The 21934-nt window shown below is 51.2% G+C and overlaps 1 protein-coding gene across 1 annotated transcript; it reads right to left on the reverse strand.

Moving 5' to 3' along the window:
* Positions 1-1414: 1414 nt before the first annotated feature.
* Positions 1415-20193, reverse strand: RPIA (ribose 5-phosphate isomerase A). The gene is made up of 9 exons (XM_038135959.1): positions 19917-20193; positions 14061-14121; positions 11969-12024; positions 8226-8285; positions 7319-7383; positions 6943-7011; positions 6297-6438; positions 5295-5394; positions 1415-2604 (listed from the first exon to the last, which is right to left on the reverse strand). The coding sequence occupies exons 1-9, from the start codon at positions 20094-20096 to the stop codon at positions 2507-2509; spliced, it is 831 nt and encodes a 276-aa protein (XP_037991887.1). The 5' UTR covers positions 20097-20193; the 3' UTR covers positions 1415-2506.
* Between the last annotated feature and the right edge of the window lie 1741 nt (positions 20194-21934).

The raw sequence follows: 21934 nt of genomic DNA on the forward strand, positions 1-21934 counted from the left end.
GGCATAAAAGGAGCAGGAGGCTGATGTGACAGCGTCAGGAGCAAAAAAGGTTTAATAAAGGCAAAATAACAAATTCAAAGCGATCCAGGTGCCACAAGCTTGTGCTCCTGGTAAAGACACCTCACAAAAGCAATTTGGCTTCTTTGTTCTACTTTTCTACTTTTCTTAGCTTTGTTCTTAGCTTTTCTACTAAATGGCCCAGGCGGGACCTTTTGCCTTATGGCCAATTAGCTGTCCCCAAACTTGAGGTGAAGCCCCCAAGGTCCTATCAGTGACTTTTCTACCTGATCATTGGGAGAAAGTTCTGGGCTCTTTCCTTTTTGGGGGACACAGGAAGGTTCTGTCACTCTGTCCATAGGGGGCACATTCCTACACCAGGGCACAAAGCCCAGGAGGGGATGGACTCCCTGCACCACACCTGGATGTGCTGGCAGTGGAAGATGAGGGTGGTCATGACAGATGAGGGAGCCTGGCAGCCCCCAAGGGAAAGGACACGACCATTCCCAAGAGCCCTTTAAGTCAAAACCCATCTACTGACTCTGCAAATGGCAGCTGGGGGAGCTTGCACAAGGATTCAGAGACTGCTCCAGGGGTTTTAATTCCACACAGACATTTTAATTCCAGCTGTGTGGTACAGTGCACACTGTGCTCATAACCCACAGCCCAAGACCCATTCAAAGTTTCACCCCAGCAGGGGAATCTGTTGCAAAAGCCCCCACAGGATCCACCCCAGCACCCAGAGCAGCTCAAGAATCAGACCTGCCCATCTTCAGGCTATGGAGCCCCTGCTAAGCACAAAGCTGAATGAGATCACAGCTGGTCCAGGGCCAGAAAATAATGGTGCAGTAATGGGTTTATTGGCTTTTGGAGAAGGAGCTGTTTGATTTCAGGCAGAGGAGAGTCAACAGCAGCATTCACTCCTGCTAATCTCATTTCCAGCAGCACGCTGAGTGGGAAGGCACTTGGGCACAAAGCTGTGCTCGATTGCTCTCTGTTTATCCAGGATTACATTAGGAGCCCAAGAGCATCTGAAAACAGCCCCTAGCCAGAGCTAGGGCTTTGCAAATGGCTCCTGCAGCCCCTGGCTTGTGGGAAAAGAAATCCCAGTGTTTCCAGCAAGCTGCTGGCAGTTTGCTCAGTACAAGAGCTGGATTTAGATGCACAGGTTTTAGATGTGCAAATTGAAGACAGTGTCTGTTGAGGAAAGTACTGCAGATAACAACTGTTGACCAGATAATTTGGTTCATTTTAAATAATTCATTTACCTTAAGCAAAAAGAAATCAAATGCAGAAAGGGTGGATTTGGCCAGGGTGAGGGATTCTTGCAAGGGGGAATTTAACAGAAGTTGGTCTGACCATGATCTGCCCCCATTATCCACAAAGTAAGTTACTTTGAGAACAAAATTACCACAAGTCTGGTATAAGAGCTCTTTATTTCAGTGTCTAAAACACAAAGAGAGGGCCTGCATTTCCACATCAGAACCATGCAAAGCACCTATACACCAAAAATGAGATACTGAACGAGTGTCTCTTTCCTGCTACACCTGGAATATTTAGGCAGGAAGACTCTGTTTTCCTGTGCGTTCTCTATCCTTCCACAAATCAACCAGCTGTGAGGGGTGATAATTAACCTTCATTCCAAACCAGATCATTTGCCACTGAACGCTATTCCATGCTGCCCTAAGCTGCTAAAATATGCTCCTGTAAGCTTCATCAAGCACCCAGTTCTGCTCTTGGTCTACAAGGACAAAGCCCCAGACATCTCCAGCTACAGGAGAGACTTTAATCAGAGGTACTGAATTAAATGAGAGCAGAGTTTGGCTCAAAGGATGAGTGTCTCCTCCACACAGAAGCCCAGGAAGGGCCTTTATTAGATTCCCAGAGAGGGGGATGCAGAGACCACCCTAGGCTCAGAGAATTGTCATGTGCACAGAGGACAACCAGACATCCTGAACTATTAAAAAACAGTGGTATAGAAAAATAAAAGGCATAAAATACTGAACCAAAAAGGTTCCAAATAAGGCATCAGCAGGTCCCAACTGGATGTGCTCCTGTTACATACATCACCCTCCCAGCCAGGATAGTTAGGAATGATGCATTAGGATTGTATTTCTGAGCTCCATCATTAAGTGCTATGAGCAACCAGAAGGGTTCAAGTTCTCTTTGAAAAAAAAAAAGAAAAAAACAACCAAACCTCCAAACACAAAACCAGGGAGTAATGTTTTTGGTAAGTATTTCTTAGAAAAGAAAATAAAAACGTTAAAGCAATTTGTTGAGACGACTCATTAAAAAAAGACGACATTCCTGTAAAGTAAAAATATATATATATATATAAATAGAATCTATTTTTTTGTTTGTTTGTTTTTCTTTAAAAAAAGGACATTCAGCATCACACCAGCGGATCCGGATGGGCTTTCCCGCGGGTCTCCTGCGACAGCCGCTGCTCCTTAAGGCAAATCGTGGCGGTGGCACCGGCGGGACAGCTGAGTCCCCTGGCAGGGCCCTGTCAGCGGGGCTGCTTCTCCCGCAGGCTGACAGAGCCGTCCTCCATCCCAAAGTACACCACCTGGGCCATGTCGATGAACAGCCCCGTCTCCACCACGCCTGCAAGAAAGAGAGGTCGCTGGTCACTGCCAGAGCCACGCCCTGCTCGGGTACAGTATTGGCAGGGAACCCCCGACCAGGAGGAGAGGATGATGCCTCTTGTCACTGTCATATTTTCTGAGAAATCCTCTTTGCCCAGGATTTTTCTCCTGAGAGGCCTCAGAAAAGAATGAAAACAGTAATTATCTGATTGCTTTGGAATGTGGTCTGGAGATCGTTTACCAACAGGTTGCATGTTTGATCAGTTCCATGTGAATTGTTTTAACTTAAAGGCCAATCACAGCCAGCTGTGTTGGGCTCTGAGGAGTCAGTCACGAGTCTTCATTACAGTTCCTGTGAAACCTTCTGTCTGTATCCTTTCTCTATTCTTTAGTATAGCTTTAGTATAGCATTCATAATACAATATAATACAATATAATACAATATAATACAATATAATACAATATAATACAATATAATACAATATAATACAATATAATACAATATAATACAATATAATAATAAATCAGCCTTCTGAGAACATGGAGTCAGATTCTCATCTCTTCCCTCATCCTGGGGACCCTCCTAAAGACCACAGCATCTGACTCTACCTTATCAGAAGGCTAATTAATTACTTTATTATATTATTCTATACTATATTAAACTATTTTACATTACAGCTAAACTGAATCTGCCAAGCACTCAACTCTGCACACAACTGCTCTGACTCTCGTGACTGTCAGCCCACAGTCCTGACACACACACACTTGGCCCTGACAGACCAAGGCAACACCACCATCCCTCTGGGTAAACAATCTCCATATTGCATTCTACTTTGGCACAACACAGGCACAGCAAATAAGGTAAAAATTGTGTTTTCTTTCTCTGAGGTTCAGAGAATGTGAAACCCAGAAATATTCTTGGGAAAAATTGTGCCTTGCTTTTCTCTGTGAAGAGAAATGTGGGGACACTCGTGTCCTCTGCTCTGCCCTCTGTGGTTTTGCTCCTTCAAAAGCACCAGTGCCTCCATCGGAGGTTTGGAGAAGTGCCCAACCTGGATCAGGCACACTGGGAGCTTCTGGGAAGTGTTTTCCATGCAGCCACTTCCAGCAACAACTCTCCAGAGACTGAGGAACAACTCCCAAAGCTCCACGGACATTCACGCTGCCCCAGCCACCACTGTTGCACCAACACAACCAGGAGACAAGGATTTTCTGCTGCCTGATGACCCATGGGAGCAAGAGGAAGCTGCACACACCCACAGGACTGGGGATCCCTCCCTCTGCCTTTCAACTCGCCTGAAAGACTTCCCTGTAAGAGATCACCTGGCTAACATTTGCTCAAATGTCGAGACTCAGCAGCTCTGGTGCTACCTCTGCAATTTGTAGCCCATTTGTAAATGTACTTTTGAATGCATTTAATTATGGAGTGCTCCTAACTTCACAGTGATCACTGAGACACAGCCAGAGGCCAGGAAGGTGGATAGAAACGGAGACAAGGGCTACCACAAGCACAACGTGGCCAAAACCCTTCTCCCAGCACTGCACTTAGGCTTTAACAGCCACACATTTAGGCTCATCCACTTCTGGGTAGGGAAGAAGCTCTTCTTCCCTTAGCAGGTCAATTTCTGAGCAGGAAACAGGTCCCATTATTTACTATTCCCTTCTCAAACAAAAAGAAATGCAGGGAAGAAGCTCCTGCTGTGCACAGCAACCAGGCACTGTCTGCCTCTTGCACAGACACAGCTCTAATGACAGAGAGATTTGTACAGCCACGGGCAGCAGCTGGGTTAGGATATGGAGCACTGCACCAGGGGCAGCCCAGACCACCAGAGATCCCTTCCAACCCCAAGAATGCTGTGATTCTGTGATAAGCACTACTGAGGGAAGCAACACCACTGACCAGAGCCTCTGCCTGGCCCAGGGTTTCAGTTGTGGAGCCAGGACAATATATGGCTGCTTTGTGGGAGTGCTGGTGTTTGTGCAACAAGATCCCAACCTGTTCCTGCACATTCTGAGCCATCAGTGAAGGCAGCTGTGTGAAGGCAGGACCTGAGGGACAGGCTTTGCCAAGATAACCAGAAAGACATCCAGATGCTGCTTCCCTGAAGTTCAGAGAGTGCCAGTGCCCTGGGCAGACCCAGATGGTCCAGAGGCAGCTCTTGCCTGAGCAGCAGGTCTCATGCAAGGCAAGAGTCCTTGCAAAGAGGCTGTTTTGTTTGCAAACAGAGCACTCAGCTTGGTGCTCAAGCCCAGCTAGAGCTTGAGTACACTTCATCCTCACAGCAAGGCCAGCAGGGAGGGCTTCCCAATGGGAATGGGATGCAGAGCTGTAAGCAGCTCCTGGAAAATACCATAGCACAGTGCAAACCCTCCCTCCAGAGTGCACTGGTGTTTCCACTAAGTCCCTCTCTAAATGGGCACAAGGAGAGTAAGGAAGAGGACAGGATTGTTGTGCTAATGGGAAACAGTGTCAACATCAAATCACTCCAGGTTTTCATCACCGTGTGGGAAAAGCCCCATGGGCACAATTGTACCAACTGAACTGACTGCTCTCTTGAGTAGAAACAAATGCAGGGACTGGCAGGAGGGCAGCCAATACACACACATACACATTCCCTCATATCCAGGAGAGAACTGCCACAGTGCAGGTGACTTATCACACACCAAGCCTCAGCCAGCTTTTGTGGTTTTTAAAAAATCAGACATCACCTGGTATCATTTTGATAGCGGAGTTCACTTCATGCCACTCATGAACCTTGTCAAACTTCCAGTCCAGGATGAAGTTCCCATTGTCTGTCACCACAGGGCCCTGGAAGCAAAGCCAGTTGTCATGGCATGAGCCCTGCGTCTCCTGATCACCAGCCAGGGACTGCCACAGCCCTCACTGGGACCAGCTGTCCCCACTGCAGTGGTTTAGAGTCATCATTCACATAAATTGGGGCCATCCCCACAATAAACCTGTCAGTGAAACCATCACCCCTAACTTGAGACCCTCTTTGGCAGCTCAGACTGCCCTGCAGCCCCCCAACACCCCCAGAGCAGCAGGTCAGACCAGGCTGGCAATCCTTCTGCTCCTTGCTCCAGGATGTTTCTTTAGGAGCCACAGCCACAGGCTTTCAATGAGCAGCCTGAACACATAAATACACAACCCAGTAACCAAAGGATAAAAAAGAGGAATTACACAAGGCGTCACTTGTGGGAGTGAAAGCCCAGATTTCACCAGATGAAGGGCCAGACCTCTGGTCCTCCCTTTGCCCACGTTCAGGTGGGTCCCCAGGGAAAGCAGGGCTGACAGGGACATGTGGTTGTGATATTTTATGAAAATCCCTTTGCTAGGATTTTCTTCTCCTGAGAAGCTGAAGGGCCTCAGCTTCAAGTGTAAACAATTTGTTATCTGCTGCTGTGGAATGCAGCAGGTGCTTCCTCGACTGGTCAGTGTGGGATGTTTCTGCTTGGTGGCCAATCCAGGAGGCAGCAGCTCTCGGACTCTCTGGGAGTCACAGAACTTTGTTATTCATTCCTTTCTATTCCTGTCTCACCTTCTGATAATTCTTCTCTCTGTTCTTTGTAGTATAGTTATAGTGTGGTCTTTTTTAATGTAATATATGTCATAATATAATAAACCAGCCTTCTGAAATGGAGTCAAGATCTCTCCTTCGCTTCACCAAGTCCTGACTTGCCCAGAAGACCCACGGTAGTAGGGACACTCACAGCTTTGTTAACAGCCATCCGCAGCTCCACAACACCACCAAACTTTTTGGTCAGGGCTCTGGTGACAGGGACATAAGCCATGGGGATGACCTCGATAGGAACTCCCTTCTTCCAGTGCTCCCCAAGGCTGTCAGATTTTTTCCTAAGGGCACAGTTTGAGGTGGGATTAGTGCTGGACATTACACTGCTGACACTAATCACATCACCCCAGCCCCTTGGTAAACCCAGGCACAAGGCTCAGGAGGACACAGGGTCAGTCCATGTGTGCCCTGGTACAGCAAAAGCCAGTCTGATGCACAATGCTCTATCCACTCAAAAGCCCTGCTTTGACATGCTTTGGACAAGCAGAACAGGAGTTGTTTTCTCCACAGCCCCATGGCTGGAAAATTTATCTCATGCTGACAATCACTGAGCTCAGAGAGCAGAACTGCCACTTCCCCACAAGCTCTGCTGACTCCCAAGCAGGCCTGCTGAGTTGAAAATTAAGAAAAAAAGATAAATTGAATTGCTGAAATACTGGGAGCCAGGCTCATTTCCACCCATTCCTGCTCTCCTGTAACCATTGGAATGACAATAATGGCCAAACACAGCACCATCTGAAACCTCCCATGGAGGAGAAAGGTATTATGAACAGTAATATCTTCACCTGTAATCAGCAATAACAATGAAGCACTTTGCAAATCCTGCAACGATCTTCTCCTGTGTCAAGCAGCCACTGCAAGGGGGAAAAAAATAAAAACAAAACCAGAAAACATCAGACTGCTCCTCACTGTGCCTAATGGCCCTGAAATCCAGTCCCCTCTAATATGTTCTTGCTGGTTTTGGTGCTACCATTACCCCACACCTTATCCTCCTGATGCCCACCCCTCAACTTTGTGCCCCTTGTCCCTGGCAGCCTTGGCCAGGAGCCATCTCCCACGGGGTGCACACACAGCCCAGCACAGAGACTCCCACAGCCACGCAGGGATGCTCAGAGCCTCCCCCACCAGCACTGGGACAGACAGACAGACAGCAAGGCTCACCCGCCACCTTTGATAAGGTTGAGGTCAGAGTCCACCTCATCTGCTCCATCGATGGCAACATCAAGCTGTGGGAAGAGCAGAAAATGGCTGTGGGAACCCCTCCTGTGCAGCTTCCAGGCCCTGCTCCTGCTGCAGCTCCAGGGCTGGAGCATCCCAAGCAGCAGCCACAAGTGTCACCAGAGCTGGCACCACCGTGGTGCCAGCCTGACCAGAGACAAGGGTCTGATGGGCCAGCCAAGGATGCCCTGAGACCACCCAAGCCCCTCCAACAACCACAGGCATGTGAGAGGAGGAGGAACCCAAACCAGCTGCTGGCCTGCAAGGCACACCCCTTTAGCCTCTGGGGGTGTTTAAGGAGCAGCATGCAAGATTTTCCCAGGAAAAATCTTTTCCCTGTCTCAAGCTTCATCTTGGAAGAGATGCCAAGCACCTGGAGGCAACACAACCCAGCAGCCTTCTTGCCATCTAAAGGGACAAGAACTAAGAAAGGACTTAGGGGGAAAATAAACTAAACCTGTTCAAATCATAGAATCAATAAGGTTAGAAAAGACCTTTAAGATCATTGAGTCCAGCCATTCAACAAACCCTGCAGGTCCCCCCTAAACCATGTCCCTAAGCATCAAATCTACATGTTTTTTGAACACCTCCAGGGATGCTGATGCCACCACAGCCCTGGGCAGCCTGTTCTAGTGCTCGACCAACCTTTCAGTGCAGAAATTTTTCCTAATATCCAATCTGAACCTCCTGTGGGGCACAACTTGAGGCTGTTTCCTGTTGTCCCAACTCAAGTTCTGTAGTGTGGCTGCCCAAACTCAGCCTCAGGGGAGGACTAAGGAGCCTGGATGCTTTCTGAAGGACCAGGTGAGAGGAAGGTCAGCTGAGGTGTCACCTCTGTGGTCCCACTTACCTCTGGATTTCGGTCCAAGTCACTCAGTGTTAAGCCATTCTGCAGGATCAGCTGACGAGCCTGCACCAAGAAGAGAATAAACACCATTTACCAGTGGCAGGAAAGGAAAACAGACCCTTGGTATCCTTCCCTGGCTGCAGCAAGGATGGAGCCTCCCTGGGAGAGCTCCACTCTGAGCTCCTGAAGAAGGTGCAGCAGGAACACACAGCAAGGACAAAATGATCTTTCCAGACCAGAGCAGTTTAATCAAAAGAAAATCCTGCTGCTGATTTGAACTAAAATGCTCAGGTGGTGCAACAGAACTCCTGGGTTTGAGTGTCTCCATACTAAATAGCAGGAGGCCTCATCAGCTTGGTGGGAATCACTTTTATCTAAGCACTAAAGCAGATATGGAATTTTTCAATCCTGTGTTGTTTCAGCTTGGACATCATTCTCCCTCACACCCATCCAGCCCTTCTTATCTCCTTTGGCTGAAAAATGGGACCAAGAAAACTAAATACTTACACCACAGCAATGTGGAACTAACAAAGAAAATATTTTTCATATTGGAAATAAGCCAAAAAGTAAATAACAAATGCACAACTCGTGGGAAAAGTGTGGGAATCTGCTGAAACAGCTGCTTGGTGGCTCTGATCTAGGTCTCCTGCAGTGGCTGTTTCCCTCTAGTGGCAACACAACACAGGGCTGCCCTTGGCTCAGTCCCTCAGCTTGAACAGGCAATCACAGAATTGTTTAGCCAGGTGTGCTAGCATCAAGTCCAGCCTTTAAGCCACTGCTAAACCACATCCCCAAGTGTCACATGTACATGGCTTTTACATCCCTCCAGGGGCGGTGACTCCACCACTGCCCTGGGCAGCCTGCTCAGTGCTTGACCACCTTCCCAGTGGAGAAACTTTCCCTAATATCCAATCTAAACCCCTCCTGGCACAACTTGGGGCCATTTCCTCTTGTCCTGTTATTTCTCACTTGGGAGAAGAGACCGACCCCGACGTGGCTGCCCCCTCCTGTCAGGGGGTTGTGCAGAGTGAGAAGATTCCTCTTCTGCAGCCCCTCAGCCGCTCCTCATCACACCTGTGCTCCAGACCCCTCCCCAGCTCCCCTCCCTTCTCTGGACACGCTCCAGCCCCTCAGTGCCCTTCTTGTCATGAGGCACAAAACTGAACACAGGATTGCAGGCGTGGCCTCACCAGTGCCCAGGAGAGAGGGACAATCCCTGCCCTGCTCCTGCTGCCACACTATTGCTGCCACAGGCCAGGTGCCCCTGGCCTCCTGGGCCACCTGGGCACACATGGATGGCACATGTTCCCAGCACCCTCAGGGCCTGTTCTGCTCGGCCTCTTTCCTCTCACTCTGCCCCCAGCCTGGAGCTCTGCAGGAGGTTCTTGTGGCCAAAGTGTAGACCCAGCACCTGGCCTTGTTGAACCTCAAACCTTTGGCCTTGGTCCATCCATCCATCCATCCATCCATCCATCCTTCCATCCATCCTTCCATCCCCTGCAGAGCCTTGCTGCCCTCCTGCAGAGTGAGATTCCCTCCTTGCACAGACTCTGCTCAGTCCAAACTTGCTGCCATGCTGCAGCTAGACCAAGAAACCCCAGTGCAATAGCCTGGATCAGCTGATTCCCCTGAATTCTACCCACTAACACTAACAAAGTGCATCAGTCACAGGTACTGGCAGCCCAGAAACATCAGAATTAGCAGGTGGCACTCCTGGCAATAAGATTTGAATAGTTTATCATGGCACTTCATAGCATGCAGTTTTAACACCCATGGGCTGTGGGGCCCTAAGGACTCACAAAACGATAGGAATAAAAACCAGTGGGTTGGCATTCATCGCATGGTGTCCACAAAAGGAGATTTCAGGGATCTGGGAAACTCAAAGCATTGAAAAACACCGTGCTGCACATGCAGGCCAGACCCTGAACAGGCTGAGTCAGCGGTGTGGCAACGAGGTGGCTTGGCTCTCTCCAGGCTCTGCTTGCAAGGCAATGGGAGCAGTGGGAATCAAAAGCAGAGCTCCCATAACTGAGGGAGAAGTGGTGGTAACTGCACAGCACTGGACAGGAGCAGTCCCACTCCGTGCTCTCAGCACACGTCCCGGTGAGAAGAGACAACGCAAGCGCCGGGGACAGATACTTACCCTGCTCTAGCTTTACTGGTGCTGATGGATTAATGACCTGACAACAGGGAAGGGAGGAGTATAAAAGCCCACTGAAACCAACTCTTCCTTGCCAGTGACCTCAGGCAGCCATCTACACCTGTACACAGTGAAAATAAAATGCTGTTTTGCTGACTTGGGAACGCTCCACTCAGAACTGGTTGAGGTCTAAGGGACTGCAAAAGAGACAAGGCAGCCCCATGTTGGAATTTTGGCTCCTGCAGGTGTACAATCTCTCTCTTCCCTTTAACAGCAACTTTTTGTTTTACTGGTAAGAAACTCCATGGTGTTATATGAACTATGGCAACATTTCAAGGCAGGACAGGCTCCAGCCCATGCTCGCTACAAGAGCTTCATCAATATTTTCTTTAAGAACTAATGACTGAACTCTGAGCATTTCTCCTAAATTCAAAGGGGACATGGCATTTCAGGGTGGGAATCATTTGAGACAGATCAAAGACAGACTCTCACCACAGTCTATATAATCAACAGAAGTACCAATATAGGTTAACTTTTTTTTCCACTTTCTGGCCTTTGCAGCACCTTGCATATACCCCAGTTACCTGCAACAGCTGGGAAGAGAGAGCCCTATCACCCCCACACCTAAACAACTGCAGGGTAAGAGGATGTTAGGTTTTCCTAAGATTTTAGGATAATTCAGGTTGGTCTCTATCCATCCAATCTCCAGGTCAAAGCAAGGTCAGCTCCCAGGTTGCTCAGGGCTGTATCCATCCAGTCCCTGAACACCCCACAGGACAGGCTCTGCCCTGCCTGCCACACGGCCTGACCGCCCTCACGGTGACAAGAGTGTGACAAAAGAACAGTCCCCAGGACCATGAGAAGGATACGTGCCCAATTCCTTACTGGGGTATTGCCACCCAACCTTTAAGATCCTTCGGGTGGTTCTCTGCCTGCCCAAAAGGAGGTTCCCACCTCAGGGAGCAGAGGCAAAGAGACCAAAGCCAGCTGACAAAGGCATGGAAGATGCTCAGAAGCTTCCCCAGCAGGTCTGTATTCCACCACCAAGCCAGGCTCCCCCTCTCCCTACAGCCCTCTCAACATCTAGCTTGGTATGAACCAATTCCTGCAAAGGCTGCACAGCGAACGAGAGGTTAAACCAATTTCTCTTTTGCAATTTCTTATCAAATCCAGCTGATGCAGTTGAAGTTCCTGCTGAAAACACAAGAGCTCACTATTATTCTTTACAGCTGTCAGGGCTGATACAGACTCAAAGGAGACAAAGTGTCTCCAGTGAGCTTTGCACTAGGAGTCTGGTTCACCACTAAGCAGCATTTTCCTCTAAGTGGGATCCAGAGAAAGCCACACACCAACCCTGACACAACCAGCCTTACCACACTGGCTCTAAACACACCTCCCAGCCTGAGCTCAGGTCAGGGTAACACAGCACCGTCACTTTCTTTGTGAGGTCTTTCTGTAAGCTGCACCACGACTGCTTTCACTGGTGCTTTTGGTTCATTCACAGCACTGTGAACCAGAGAGAGGCAGGGTGGCCTCCCACAGCCCAGGGGGAGATGCCCTGCAGGAGTGTTTGGACTGGCAGGAAGCAAAGGCAGAAAGCACTCACCTGAAAGGACGTAGGGATGCAGACAATTGTCAGGTTCTCCTCCTTAACTCGCTCAGCTGCAGGCAAAAAGCAGAAGCCTTGGTTAGTTCATTGCACGAGGCAAAAACACAGCAACTTTCTCTTTAAGAAACCTCAGTTCAGTGCAGCCCCCCTGATTCACTGCGATTACTTGCCTGGCTTGCAAATAACTCAGTCACGCTCAAAATGCAAACAGGTGCCCCCTCCATAGGCTGAGTCTCAGTTTCAACACAAATGTTTCAACACCCACTCTGGCCCAGCCCAAGCCACCATGAGCCATTAACCTTTATGTCTCCAGCAGCAGAGGAGCCCCAATCAGCAAATCCTCACCTGGGAAATCGGCCCCATCCCCTCTCTCACTCCATTAGACAGGTTTTTGCTGCTCTCCATGTAAACACAGAGCTCCAGCAGCTGTCTGAAAGGTTTGCTGGCTTGTTGCCCTGGGGACATCACATTAATTTATTATAGAACATTTAAATATATAGCAGGGAAAGAACTAATAAAGTACAGTATTCCATTAAATGGAAGGAAATATTTCCTCCCCCAGGCTAACCTCAAATGACTAAAATCTATTACTAAGATATCATTATGGATAAAATGTTATTTTAGTAATTACAATACCCAGGCACAAGCCAGCAGCCCAAGAGCCAGCAAGAGCTCGTGCACCAGAGCAAGCACATCAGCTACATGCTCCAAGGTAATGCTGCTGCTGGAAGGATTGAACATGCAGTACACGAGGCTGGATGTTGTTACAAGCCACATCCCAGTTCTAAAGCAATCAGGAGACATGAAAAGCCAGAATTTGCAGCCTGGAACAGCCACTCCTCTTCAAATACAATAGCCATTTATTTAGAGACTGATTCTGTGCTCAAGGAGGGAGTGGTTGCAGTACTGAGCCAAGCCCAGAAGGCTGAACAGCAGCTCCCAGACAATGAAGTGCATCACACACAGAGTGGGGAAATGGGTGACAAGGGGCAGCCTAGCCCTGCTGTGCCCCTGCACAGTGAAGGGCTGGGCTGTGCTCAGAACTCAGCCTGCTCTGGGCTGCAGGACAGCCCTGCCCAAGGGAGCTGGAGGTCACCAGGGGACTCCCCAGACAGGCAGAGCCACCCAGGTGGGACACACTGAACTGTGCTGCCCAGGGAAGTGGTGGAATCTTCACACCTGGAAGTGTGTCTGTAACACTTGGGAGTATGGTTTGGTGCTGAACACAGTGGTGCTGTGTGGGATTTGAGGATCTTGGAGGTGCTTTCCAACCTTAATGATTCTGTGATTCCCCCTCTGTACCCACGCAAGACCCTCAAGTACAACAGGGCTGATCCTGCACTGCCAACCCACCATGGCCCCCACAGCTGCTCTGCTCTGCATCCAAGGACATGCAAAGTTCAGCAGCTCCACAAGCAGGGCTGAGACTGCCCTGCAAAGGAACTCTAAACCTCTGCACCCTCTGTAATGAGCCGTGACAGTAATTATCCTCACGCTCACTCTGCAAAACTGCATTTGCCTCACTTGAATATTTTGCTGAAATTTTCTGAATCACTCCCTGAGCAAACCCCTGCACCTGGAGCAAGCAGGTAAACCTGGCTGCAGGGTACAGTAATAAAATGCAGCAGGATTTCACATTCCTCATTCTCATTACACCTCAGCAGGGCCCTGGGTGTGAATCCTGTGGATGTGGGGAGCAAAGTGAGCCACAGGCAAACGGGTTAAAGGAAGCAGAGCAGCTGCATGGCCCCGAGCCACACAGCAAGTCAGCACTGGGCAGAGCTGGCAAAGCTGGAACCAGACCAAGGAGTTCAGCTCCAGTTTGTGGTGGGTGCCAGTGGAGAGCTTTTCCTGGCTGTCAGGAACAGGTGGCAAATCATTACCTCCTCAGGACTCTCAGGCAATAAATTTGGAGCTCAAGGCCCAGTTTTAACCTTCAGCTTCAAGCAGGACACAGCAGCCAGTGAACAAACCCAAGGCATGAGCTCTAAGTCAGCACACTGGTGATTTAGGGTGTTTTTCAAGTAGCTGGGGCAGATGGAAAAGGAGACTTTTTGTGGTGGCAGGGACAGGAAGGGGAGCATCCCACCTAATCGTTGCACCGCGTGTACAATCGTAGATCCGCTTCCGATCCCAAGAACTTGATTGTTCTGCAAATCAAAGAGAGACAGAGGAATGTTGTTACTGGAGGCTCCAGACTCCACGTCCCCAGTAAAACTGGCATCCTAAACACATGCAAGAGGAGCCTTGTCCAGGGATGCACGTGGACACAGCATCTCAGCACTCTGCAGGCAAGGGAGGGAACATGCTGTGCCAGCGAGGGCATGGCCCTGGTCTGTGGCCAAGGGATTTTAATCAACTCTCCCTCTCATTAAAGGACATGTGCTTGCTAATTACCAGCACAGTCCAATCTCAGGGTGTTCAACGCACACTCACTGGTGGTTGCTGGCATTCCATGAAAGCTCTCCTGCCGGAAAGCTGCGAATTTCAGACAATACCACAGAGGAAGAAGGGGAAACAACCTCAAGATAAAATCTCCCAAGGAAGCCACACAGTAAAAGGCTGCATTTGCTGCCAACCATATCATTAGTAAACAGCACAGATGCACCAGCAGCCAAAGCAGAGAGCACAGCAGCTGTTCCTGTGAATAATAACGAATGTTTTCCAAAACAGAGTGTAAAGCTGCCTATAGGAGAGTCCAGCAAACTTGGAATGTGGGTGAACCTGGCAGCATGTGCTGAAGACGATGAAATTTTAACCACAGCTCCATCCTGGCCTTTCTCTGCATATTGCCTGATTTAAGAGGGATCACTGCCCTGTCACCGGTAACACAGATACACTCCTAAAAGGTGTTGCAGGCTGAGGGTGGATGGATTCACTTGTGTTACTTCTGCAAGACATGTTTTCTGCCACGTCAGTCTCTGTTTATTATCAACTCAGTTTCCCACCCCTTGTAAGTGACCTGCAGCCTTCTGCACTTCCCATTTTCAGTGTGCTTCGTTTTCTTTGGATGGGATCCAAGGCTTAAATTGACTTAAAGAGGCCCAGTATCACCACACAGACTTCAGATGAAGAACATATGAAGACAACCAGAGATGCAGGCACAGAGCTGTTGTGCATTATCTCTTGGATATTAGACAGATCTGAGGAGCTCTTTCCTCATGTGCAGCAAATCCAGAGTTCAGCAGCTGTGGAAAAAGCCACACCTGCAGCACTTCAACCAGCTAAAATCTTGCTGTCACTCAAGTTTACCTGGAGAGGTGGAGTTCAAGACAGGTCACACTCCCCTAGCATCAGTCATTTCTCTTGCTTCTGCAAGTTAAAAGCTTAAAGAAAACAGAAGTTCTCAAAAACCAGAGGCGCAGCTTCCATCCCAGCCCTCACTAAACCACTGTGACTCTGCAAAAGCTGGGCACAGCAGCAGGTCACTGCTGCACACCTGCAGCGTGGCCAGCAGACACCCAACAGCTCCTGAGGCTCTCGTGTCACCCACCCAGCAGGCAGAGCCAAGCAAGGCCAGCCAAGGAAAGGGCAAGCAAAGCTGTGCAGAGGCTGGCAGGACATGGGCAGTACCAGTGTTCCCAAAAGACTTGTTCTGACCCATGGAGAGGCAGTTTCTTCTCTTTGCCCTCATTTCTGTAGGGTGGGACAGCTCCTTGCAGCAGCTGGGTACCCTAAAGGGATGGGGAAAGCTTCAGCATGGGCAACTCCACTGTAATGAAGCAGGAAGATCTCACAAGGGTCCCAGCCCATCCATTACCAGTGATTAGAGATGAAGCAGCGCTTTTAATCAGGCTAAACTGGTGCTGTCACAGCCCCTGCCTTACCATAACTCCCACCTCTCCCTCCTCAGCTCAAACCCCAGCCAGACCAGGGGCAAAACCAACCACAAAACATCCAATTTTAAAAACAAGAGGCAGGGCAAACATTGTGAGAAGCAGAGCACTGAGGAGCAGCACCTCATGCAAAAAAATGTACATTTCAAGTTGCTCACCAAAAGCCCACCAAACAAAACTCAGGCACTGAGCCACAGCACAGCTGAGGAACCTTTTGGGTGAAGTGGGCAGCAACCACAGCACTTTCTCAGCCAACCCAAGGGCCTAAAGACACTGCCCAGCACCACAGAAGCCAACAAGGCAACACACATGGAGCATTACCAGCAGCACACAGGCACTGGCCAGTCCCACCTAAGTTTCCAAGGTCAGAGAACAAAGATCTCCATCTAAAAGCAGCAGATAAATACAGAGCAAAGCCCAAAGTTTGCTCAGTCCTCTCTGGGGCAGTAGGACATAGGGCAGGAGCTGTATTTTCATCTCTAACAGAGGTGCTCACAGGGCCCGCCCCCAAAGGTGTTGTATAAATGCAAAGCCAGCTCTCCCCAAGCAGCTTACAGCTCTAAAGCCTCAACCCTGTGCCAGCCCCACTCCCCCAGGCTGTCACAGCCCCACAGTCCACAGCCTCTGAGGCTGGTCACCTCACTGTCCCCTCCAGACCTGGGGAACTCTGCTCCTGCAGCTGCCCAGGGACAAGTGCTGTGGGTAAGCACACCTATCTAGCTTTAATTAAAAAAAAAAAATGAAAAGAAAAGAAAACCAGAAAAGTTATCCTCTCCTAATCCCCCCTCCCACACCCAGGTTTCCATCTGCCACACAAGGAGCTGCTGTCCTGGCAAGGCAGGGATGGGTGTGAAGGTGGATGCCAAGCGAGGAGCCTCATCCAGTACCAGTCCCAAGCCCCCAGTGCCACAGATTTATGGCACAGTTAGGCAAGAGAGATTTGTCCAGGAGAACCAAACCCTGGTGCCTCACACACATCCCTGCTGTGCAAGGGAAGCCTTAGCTTTGCTTCCAGAGATAACATTGCTCCCCCCTGAGAGCTCTAACAAGCTAACACAAATGTATCCCTTACTAACAGCAGCTGCCCCCTGCCAGTGCAACCAGACAGCTGAGACCACCCAGCTCCTGGGCAGTGACTCTGAGCTCCTTCTCCACCATTCCTTGAAGCCAGCTTGCTCAAGCACCGGGGTGTTACCCCACACTGCCTAATTTACTTAACCGCCATCACAAGCTGGACATTGAACTTTAATCAGCTGGGACACAGCCAGAAACATTATCTTAAATTTGCCTGACCATAAAACAGCACAAAGGCCAGCGATTTCACTATTAAAGTCCAAAAGTACTGGTTTTACCCCAAATCAATGGAGCTCCCATTTATGATACCACACAGCAACACTGGTGTCTTGGCTCCATGCCTTGTGAGACTAGTCCATCCTCCCATGACCCCTTAATGCACAATTTTGCGCTTGCCTTGGGTAAGAAAGAGGATTTTTATAAAACTGCCAGAGCCCCCCAGCTCCCCCATGTCACAGACTGATCACTTTTGATGGTGTTGGCCTGGCAGGGGCTGGGTCTCACACAGCATGTGGCTGTGCTCTCAGGCAGGAACAGACTGCTCAGAGGAACGGGGCTGCAGAACAAGCAGAACTTTCATGGGACGTAAGGGAAGCCATCAGCAACTGAACCTCAAGACACTAACTCAGAGAGGAGGAAGCAGGAAGGAAAAGGGATTTTTTTTCTCCCCTAACTGCTAATATCTACATTCTTAGCAGGAACTCCTCACCCCAATTTCACCACTGCTGTTGCGAAAGGGCTGGCACAGAACGCTGCGATAAACCCCTGCGTGACTGGAACCGTTGATCATTGAGCTTCCAAATCAGGCTGTGCCAAACCTCAGGCAGCTCCAGCCCTATCTGACATTCATGGGGCTGACTCAAGCCCCTGGCTGCACCTCCCTGCAAAGGACAAGACAGAATCCCTGTTGCTCCTTGCTTGGGTGCTCAGAAATGGGGTGCAGCAGCAGTGCATCCTGGATTTGGAGAAAGGAGCAGTACCTGGCATTAGCCTGAACTCCCACCACAGCCCAGCTCGCAGGAGGGTGCACAGTGAAAGTTTGGAGGTGCAGACATTACCCCACATTCGGCATACACAGTGCTGAGCTGGATCAGGCATGAAGCTGCTGCTAGAGAGGCACACACTGGGGAAGGAAAAGCTGTTTTCTCCCTTCGCCTCAGCTAAAGGGAGCTAAAGTCCAAAGCAAAGGAGAAAGAGGCTCACCAGGACCCATCCGTGCACCCCAGGGTCCCTCTTTGCACCCAGGACTGTTCATGCTCCACGTGGGGGGGTGTATTCTCAGTGCCCCCCACTGCATCCATGAACATCGGGGCTGCTCTGTGCACTGCAGGAGCCCGTGCCACCTGAAGCCCATCCATGCCCCGAGAAGTTCAGTACATTCCATGGCCATTCCATATACTGGGGAGTCCTGGCACTCCACAGCCTGTCCCTGCACCTGGAGCTGCCTCACACAGCCCTGGGTCTGGCTGAGCACTGGAAGGCTCCGTGCACCCTATGTTTTGTGGCCACTCTCTGTTTTGTGGGGTCCCAGCACCCCTGAGTTGCTCTGTGCACCCCAGGGTCCATCCATGCACCAGAGATTCTGTGTACTCCACGGCCCCTCTGTACATCAGGGGTCACAACACCCTAAAACCTGTCCCTGCACCTGGAGCTGCTCCATGAACCACACAGTCCGTTCGTGCCCTGGCAGAGTCCATGGCTGCCCTGTGCTTTGGGGTGTCCCTGCACCCCAGAATCGCTCCATGCATCCCAAGGTCCGTCAAGGTGCACCGGAGGACTCTGCACTCCCTGTGGCCACTTCGTGCTTTGGGAAGTCCCGGCACCTGAGAGCCAGTCTGTGTGCCGGGGGATCCGTGCATCCCGCAGCCTGCGCACGCACCGGGAAGCTCCGCGCACTTCACTGCCACTCCGGGTACTGGGGGGTCCGGCACCCCCCAGCCTGTCCCTGCAATCCAGAGCCGCTCCACGCACTGCAAAAATCTGCGCTTTGTGGAGTCCCGACACCCCGGAGTCGCTCCGTGCACCAGGGGACTCCGGGCAACTCACGGCCCCTTCGTGCATTCCCAGTCCTAGCACCCCAGAGCCTGTCCCTGCGCCCGGAGCCGCTCCACGCAGCCCGGGACCGGTCCGTGCCTCTGGAGACTCCGTGCACCATGTGGCCGCTCCGAGCATTAGGGGGGATCTCTGCACCCCAGAGTTGCTCCGTGCACCCCGAGCTCCGTCCGTGCACTGGGAGCCTCCACGCACCCCCTCGTGCATTGGGGGGTCCCAGCACCCCGGAGCCTGTCCCTGCACTCCGGGATCTCTCAGTGTACTGGGGGCTCCGTGCACTCCAGAGCCTCTACATGCAACGGGAAGCTCCGTGCACCCCATGGCCGCTCAGTGCACTGGGGGGTCCCGGCACAGCAGATCCTGTCCCGGTACCCCGGAGCCGCTCCGTGTACTGGGGGTCCCGGCACACCAGATCCTGTCCCGGTACCCCGGAGCCGCTCCGTGTACTGGGGGTCCCGGCACACCAGATCCTGTCCCGGTACCCCGGAGCCGCTCCGTGTACTGGGGGTCCCGGCACACCAGATCCTGTCCCGGCACCCCGGAGCCGCTCCGTGTACTGGGGGTCCCGGCACAGCAGAGCTTGTCCCGTCACCCTGGAGCCGCTCCGTGCACTCCATGGCCACTGCATGCATTGGGGGACCCCAGAACCCTGCAGCCACTCTGTGCTTTGGGGGGGTTCCTGCAGCCACTCTGTGCTTTGGGGAGTCCCTGCAGCCACTCTGTGCTTTGGGGAGTCCCTGCAGCCACTCTGTGCTTTGGGGGGGTTCCTGCAGCCACTCTGTGCTTTGGGGAGTCCCTGCAGCCACTCTGTGCTTTGGGGAGTCCCTGCAGACACTCTGTGCTTTGGGAGGTCCCTGCAGCCCGGAGCCCCTCCGCGCACTCCGGGTCCGCCCGTGCTCCCGGAGGCTCCGCGCACCCCGCGGCCGCTCCGCGCTCGGGGGCTCCGAGCCCCCCGCGCCCCGCAGCACCCTGGGCTGCCTCACCTGGACGTGCTTATCCACGGCGGCGAAGGCGGCCCGTTTCTTGGCCTCCTCTGCCATGGTGCCGCCGAGCCGCCCGCGGGAGAAGCCGCGCCGCGCCGCCCGCCCCGTTCGGACCCTCCCTGGCGGCCGGGCAGCCAGGGGCGTGCTCCGGAGCAGGGCGAGCCGGCCGGGGAGCCGCATGCCGGCGCGGCCCGCCCCCGGGGGGCTCTTCCTCACGGGCTGCAGGCCTGGGCCGTGCCGGCTCCTCTCCTCCTCCGCCTCCGCCTCCTCCTCCTCTTTCTCCTCCGCCGGGAGGCTGGGACTTGTAGTGCTGCGAGCGGCGAACTACAGCTCCCACAATGCCCGACGGTCCCCGGAGCCACTTGTTGCATCGATGTGTAAGTACCGAGTGCTTGCTAAGTCTCGAGAGAGCGCATTTGCCGAGGCTGGAAAGGTTCACGCATTTCCACAAAGAGCAGAGGGATGCAGGGTGTCCCACCGGGAAGTGCTGGAGGAGGAGGGAGGATGGTGGGGGAGTCCCTGCAGGAGGCCAGGCAAGCACTGAGCTCGGGGAGTTACTGGAATTCTGGCCGCGCTTCCACAGGTTTTGAGGAACAGCCTTTCTTGGACTTTCACTCAAACTTTAGCACGATCCCCCTCGAAAATAGCAACATGGACATGAAAAATGCCAGGGGTCCTCTGGGCATATGGTATCAACCAGCACTTAGTCCTCACCCCACCCTGCAGGAGGGTCAGGACAAAACCCCACTGAGATCTCCTCTCCTGAAGCACACAGAGCCGTTTTTATTTACCATAGTTTTTCCCTCTACCCTGGGTTGACCTTTGATGAAGTTGTTTCTGAAACTAAAACTTCGAAAGGCACTGCAACCTTGAAGTCCCTCTACAGCGGCATTTTCACTCCTGTGAGCCACATTAGGACCATTCAGAAGCACCTCAGTTTCTCTCCAGCTGCAATCCCACAAAGATGGATGAGAATTGCAGGTATTTACCCCTTTACTACTCACTCCAAGGTCAGGCCACAATTGGTAGAGAATAATCTTTTTATTTGCTCAACAGAAAAGCTGCCGCTGACTTCTCTTTTTTATTTCTGTGTATGACTGGCTTGCTTTTGCTGCCAACCTCTGATTCTGCTGTGATTTTCAAGGACTAGAAACATTTCCTTTTGTTCTCCCTGGGCCAGCACATCAGTCCTTGAACAATGGGGTGGGATTTCAACAAAGACTCTATTATCATTGCCCGGGCTTATCTCATCTCGGTGAGGCCTTACCTTTCTGTACAGAGCAGGTGACTCGCTGTTGAGAGCAGCACGTGGTTCTATGCTGTGGTTCAGTGCTTTCTGCTAGCTGGCAACGATTTTTCCTGCAAGTAACCCATTGTAAAGGGTAAATACACGCATCTAGTGGGATATATATTCGGAAGGAATCAGACTCAAGCACTGTGCTCTTCCATGATGCAAGAAGGGTAAAACTGAAGGAGCAGCTGACTGAGCTTCGGGAGGCATTACAAGAGCATGTAGTGACAGGACGAGGGGGAATGGGTTTAAACTGAGAGTGGCTTTAGACTAAATATTAGGGGAAGAAATTTACTGTGAGGGTGGCGAAGCATTGGAACAGGTTGCCCAGAGAGGCTGTGGCTGCCCCTGTGTTTAAAGCTAGGTTGGAAGGAGCTCTGGGCAGCTTTTAGTCTAGTGGAAGGTGTCTGCCCACAGGAGGGGGTTGAAATGAGATGATCTTCAAGGTCTTTTCCAACCCATGCCACTCCAAGATTCTATAATTATTCTGTTCCATATCCTAAGTATTTGACTGAAATAAAGAACAGTCACTAGGATTTTATGTTGACTCAGGAAGCCCATCCTGGGCTTCTCTCAAATCCCATTGTTGTGGGGAGTGTGAGTGCAGAAGTGTGGGGTGATAAACCTGTTGTGCTCTCACAGCAACGGCTGACAGCTTTGGCTTGAAAAACATCTTGCAGTGCCTGGGGAAACACAAACATTTCCACTTCTAGATAATGACCTTTCT

The sequence above is a fragment of the Motacilla alba genome, chromosome 4 (assembly GCF_015832195.1).
Source record: "Motacilla alba alba isolate MOTALB_02 chromosome 4, Motacilla_alba_V1.0_pri, whole genome shotgun sequence".
Taxonomy (NCBI): Eukaryota; Metazoa; Chordata; class Aves; order Passeriformes; family Motacillidae; genus Motacilla; species Motacilla alba.